Source organism: Triticum urartu, chromosome 7 (genome assembly GCF_003073215.2).
Source record: "Triticum urartu cultivar G1812 chromosome 7, Tu2.1, whole genome shotgun sequence".
Lineage (NCBI taxonomy): Eukaryota > Viridiplantae > Streptophyta > Magnoliopsida > Poales > Poaceae > Triticum > Triticum urartu.
In genome coordinates, this window is record NC_053028.1 from 66,471,709 (window position 1) to 66,476,864 (window position 5,156).

Sequence of the window (5,156 nt, forward strand, 5' to 3'; positions counted from 1 at the left end):
CGTTTGACCCTGCAGCGACGAAGGGCATATGTTGACTCCGAATCTTGGCAATTGGTGTCCTTTCAGGAGAGCTATTTGATGTTCTAGCCTGGTAGCTGCTAACATATACTCCGTATTTCTATATATACTTGGCCAAACTTATGGAAGTTTGACTAAGGCTTCCGAGTAATTTGAAACGGACAAAGTAGGGTGTTTGAAATTCCTTGATTGAAAAATTGCTCAAGAGCCTCTACGGTTGGAGAAGGGATTCTTTACTCCACCGATATTTTGTCGAAATTGCAAGCAATACCACAACAAAGCTCAGAAACCTTTCGATTTGGAGGGAAAGAAGGACCACATCGCTTCATTCATTTCAAGAAATTGCTACTGAATCTAACTGGCCACAACAGAAACTTATTTCTTAACATGAGAGTGCTCCAGTGGGAGAACGAGCTATGCTCAGTTGGGCCACGGACGAAGAACAGTTGATTAACTACACAAATGCAAAATCAAGAAATGCTCGGGTAGAATTCACGAAACAGAATAGGAAATGGTCGCCCGCCTTCTCCACATGGTCGGATTGGATAGATGCCAGGATGTGCTCCTTCAGTTCGTGTGTACACAGCACAATCTCAACTTTCAACTCTGCATTCCAGAAAAAAAATGAACTTAGCATCAGCATGTAGCCAAATACTGGTGTCATCCATAAATATGTGGGTGCCATCACAACAGCCAGCTAGGAGAATGTTCGGATGATCTCGGTTCACATCTGCATACTCCACACACACACACACTCCCCAGTTCCAAAAGAAGTCAAATAGATTACTGCATGTACGTTGTGGGGTGATATTTGCTCCTTCAAATTCTGGAGTTTCATACATACTTCATCCGATTATATACATCCAGGACTTCTCTTCAGAAACTTCTATTTTTGGTTCGTAAGATAGCTAGCTGGTCATGCCGAGCAGTTTCTCTTCAGAACCTTTTAAGTCTACCTTTCTATTACCTCCGTCCCGAATTACTTGTCTTAGATTTGTCAGATACGGATATATCTAGGGAGTATTGTTTTACCTAATCTTCATTTGGGCCAGAAAATCCACACCATCACAATATTTTATCATCACAGCGCACATTTCAATTGATTTTGGGCCAAATGCATGTAATGAAAAGGCATACTCCCTCTGTCACCTTTTACATGGTGTCCTTGTTTTGCATGATTTAACTGTGCTTCAGAAACAATGTCTTATACTCCGTATGTCATAAAGATTATACCATTGGAAACTTTGTTCAAACACGAATCTGATAAAACAATTTTTGTGGAACATAACCCATGTCTGGTTAGTCAATTAATGGTCAAAATTGAGTTTTGAAATGCAAGTGTAAGGAGTATATTGTTGTCCAATTACCATTTTTGGTGTACTCCAGCACTAATGAGATCTGGATATCATGCTAAAAAAAAGATATCTGGATAGTTCGATAAGAACGTGTGGTCGAGAATCCAAATCAGGACTGGTGGACATCAAATATCATGACACTTAGTATGTCTTCACGTCAACTCTCCACAAATTTGGCTGAGACTCACTTCCTAACATCCAATTTTATAATTTGAATGGATAAAAAAATGTATGACAAATATGTTTGCCTAGCACAAAAATGCATTAGGAAAGATATCTATGTACGCCAATGTAACCCACAAATATATTGCTTGACATGCTACTTTTTCAACAAAATATACTACTCCCTCCGTCCGAAAATAAGTGTCTCAACTCTAGTACAACTTTGTACTGAAGTTAGTACAAAGTTGGGACACTTATTTTGGGACAGCGGGAGTATTACAAACCAGTACAAAAAACAAAAACAGAATAATATAAGATAATGCACCAAACATGTGTATCTTTTGATGAAGGAGGCCGGAAGAGTGTTTGCTTCCATTACCTAAACAGTGTCTCAGCCATATAATATCCCAAAAATGCATAACAAAAAATTACATGAGGTCTGGTAATGCCAAAATGAATGGTGAGATTGCGTGTAATCCTTGAAATGCAGATGCAGCAGATCTGACAACATTGTGCAAGCTGTGAAGTCAGTGGGAGTACCCAACTACACATGATGATGGCCCCATCGGTGGCATGAGTCATGTGACCGGGTCAGGCTGTGAGAGGGTCAGGGTGGCCTGATCAGGCAGAAATGGTCCATCGTTATTGTTGTGGCATTACAGTCGTTCATCGTTGGCCCTGCCCAGTCATGGGTTAAGGTTTTTGGTTAGATGAGAGGGCTGTAAACTGGCGAGGGTAGGATGGGCAGGTGGAGGATAACACGTTCAGTGAGTGGCTTGTCAATCTAGAATCTCCTTTCGCGATGTCCAGATGTCATGATTGCACGAGTACATCTAAGGTAGTGATTGCACACAACACATCAAGTTTAAAACAGATTGATTTCAAGCATACTGATATGCGACGAGTTAAGAGAGAGAGGCAATACCTTTGATGAGTCCATTAAATTCCTTCCCAAGTTACCAATATCATCTCCGAAGTCAAGAACACCTTCAGTATGCTCCTCCTTATTCTCTGTAGCAGCTTCTTCCTGCATGCCAAAGTTACAATAAGCAGAAGAAAACAATCATGTTATGAAAATGGGAAGGTTACAGACACACCATCTTTGATGAATTGTTTTCTAGTCTGACATTACAAGTGCCCCCCATATCATCTGCACTCTTACCATGCTCCTGTTTATTGCCAATATCACCTTCCTGCATTGTGCAAGAAAGAACTAAACCACATGTGATCAGTTTGTAAGAGGAACTGGCATGCAAATCTCTGCACCAGTTGGACTGTTTCATACAGATAGTTTTGTTCGTATTTACATGAGCAAAAAATAAGCACATCTTACCTCTAAAACACTAATAGAACAAAAGAATAAGCTTGCAAGAAGGTTTCTCATTTCTCTTGGCTTAAAATTAGTGCAGCTGCAGTCTCTAGCTAGCTTTGCAATCAAATGTAATTACATGTGTAGATTAATAATAGTCTTGTCAAAGATGCCATTAAATAAATATTCCTGTTCTCAGTCTTACTATAAGTATGAGAAGCCAATATCAGTACTGACCTCCTGGACAGCTTTACATAGCTCCTTAGGTGTGTCTTTGGAGTTCAGTGGGTCTGTATCGTTCATGTCTTTGGAGCTCAGTGGGTCTATATCATTTGTATCACTGTGCATAAGATAGTGAAGTTACTGCCTTTAATTCCAAGTATATAATACCGCAGATAAAAGAATTACCCCTAAACCATCAATTTTATCATACTGGAGTTTTAGCCTTTATATGGCTAATTATCATTGATACAGACCTTTTCAGCAATTCCTCTACTATTCCCTTGCTCATGAACCTCTCCATCATTGTTATTACTTGGAGGGCAGATCTTCCCTTTATCAACATCCTCCTGAAAGCCACAACCAAATTAGATCATAACCAAGCAACAATTTCATCATCAATCAGTAATCATTTAAAACGTTCCAGACCATTGCCGCATCCCCATCACTCAAGGGGCGGTCATTCATCATACTATCAACATCCTCCTCAATCAACAACCAAATTAGAATAACAAACAGTATTCTCGTGATCTCGTCAGTGATGAATAAACACTCGACAACTTTGCACGCCATCATTACCTTCCTGTCATCATTCAAGGAGCCCATCTTCTCCAAACCAACATCCTCCTGAAATCAATAACTAAACCAGATTAACTGACCAGCAATGTCACCAACCATCAACAACCACCATTTTAATGTAACAAGGTACACACCTTTGCTGCATCCTTGTGACCATTCTGCCCAGCATCAGCATTGTCCTGCGACAAACAATTAAATCAGACCAAGTACGAGGACAGTATCGTCAGTGAGCGACCTGCAGAAACAAATGGGCTGAGAAACCTTTGCCTCGTGAGTGGCGGCGGCCGCAGCGGCGCTTGCGCCCTCCCTGGCAAGGAGCGCCTGGCCCAGCCTGCCGCGGGGGTCGATGACGATGCCTGGCAGCCGCTTGACGTCCCAGCCGAGGACGCGGCAGACTGCGGCGGCGAGCGCGCGGTGCGCCTGCGGCCTCCCGACGCGTGTGGCGGCGTGTGCGTGCCGCACGAGGCTGATGCAGTCCCGGAACCGCCTGGCCCGGCCCTTCTTCACATTCCTCCCCACGCACGCCATGCACACGAACTCCCCCTCCCTGTGGCTCCGCTCGTAGTAGCCCCGCAGAGCGGCGTCCCGCTCGAAGAGCCCGAGGAAGAACCCCGCCACCTCGTCCCAGCTGTCTTCCGACTCGGGCCCCTCAACCTCGTTGCAGTCCTCGCCCGAGGCGCCGCGCCTGGAGAAGAACTCCTCGGCGGCGCGGAGGGCGTCCCGCTGCGCGAGAGAGGCGGTGGAAGGCTGCTGCTGCGGCCTGGGCGCGGGGGAGACGGGAGTGGAGTTGGGCCAGGAGGAGGGGGCCGTGGGGGCGGGCGCGAGGGACCAGTCGGGGCCGCCGTATTCGGCCTCGGCGGCGCGCTCGATCCTGCGTCGCTTCCGCTGGTCGGCGCGGGCGCGGGTGGCGCGGGAGACTCCGGCGGGTGGCGCGGGATCCCCGGCGGGGGCGGACGGGCCGCTGCGGCAGAGGGAGTGGAGGTAGACCACCTCCTCGAAGCGGCGCTCCTCGTCCGCCTCGTAGTGCGGGGGCGAGGCGGCGGCGCGCGCTGCCGCCTGGCCTCCCTCGCAGGCGACCGCGCGCCGTTCCCGGCTTTGGCGCGTCATCGGAGGCGGCGGCGATTCCTCCTGGCGAGCGGGGGATTCGAGCTAGGGGAGGGAGAAGAAGAGAAAGGGGCGGCGGCGGCGGCGGCGGGCGCGACTGCGTGTCTATTTTGGTTGCGGGAGAGGAGCCCAGGCGGTTGGGCCGCCAACCTCTAGTATATACTGCAGTACCACGAAAATTCATCACATAATATATCATTTTTCAAGCTGCTGAGTATTTACTTCTACTAGAAAAACGCCCGTGCGTTGCCACGGGCTTTTTATTTTTTTAATCTAATTGCATATATATTCCCTATATTGTTGTATAAAACTTCGTGAATTTTTGGCTTCCAAGGACATTACCTTGGGTCCCTTGTATTCTTTTTTAACATCAACATTAGTCATGTTTATCTCTCTCATACTATGCCAAA

At 46.4% G+C, this 5,156-nt stretch overlaps 1 protein-coding gene across 12 annotated transcripts; it reads right to left on the minus strand.

Annotated features, from left to right (window-relative positions):
- Positions 1 to 315: 315 nt before the first annotated feature.
- LOC125520128 lies at positions 316 to 4,890 on the minus strand. 12 transcript variants are annotated; one of them, XM_048684952.1, is made up of 7 exons: positions 3,910 to 4,890; positions 3,777 to 3,821; positions 3,643 to 3,690; positions 3,321 to 3,413; positions 2,633 to 2,728; positions 2,461 to 2,562; positions 316 to 624 (listed from the first exon to the last, which is right to left on the minus strand). In XM_048684952.1, exons 1-7 carry the CDS (start codon positions 4,747 to 4,749, stop codon positions 619 to 621), a joined length of 1,230 nt encoding a protein of 409 aa, XP_048540909.1. In that variant the 5' UTR covers positions 4,750 to 4,890; the 3' UTR covers positions 316 to 618. The 12 variants fall into 12 exon arrangements, 5 of the variants coding, with proteins under 5 accessions (XP_048540909.1, XP_048540910.1, XP_048540908.1 ...); XM_048684953.1 differs by having other exon boundaries at positions 2,663 to 2,728; positions 3,904 to 4,890; XM_048684951.1 differs by having other exon boundaries at positions 3,904 to 4,890.
- Between the last annotated feature and the right edge of the window lie 266 nt (positions 4,891 to 5,156).

Excerpts from the sequence above, each read along its gene's own strand:
- LOC125520128 (XM_048684951.1), bottom strand. The coding sequence starts at position 4,749 with ATGACGCGCCAAAGCCGGGAACGGCGCGCGGTCGCCTGCGAGGGAGGC. Across the intron at positions 3,822-3,903 it reads CCGCCACTCACGAGGCAAAG|GACAATGCTGATGCTGGGCA; the intron begins GTTTCTCAGCCC and ends TGTTTGTCGCAG. Across the intron at positions 2,729-3,320 it reads GTAGAGGAATTGCTGAAAAG|GAAGGTGATATTGGCAATAA; the intron begins GTCTGTATCAAT and ends TGCACAATGCAG.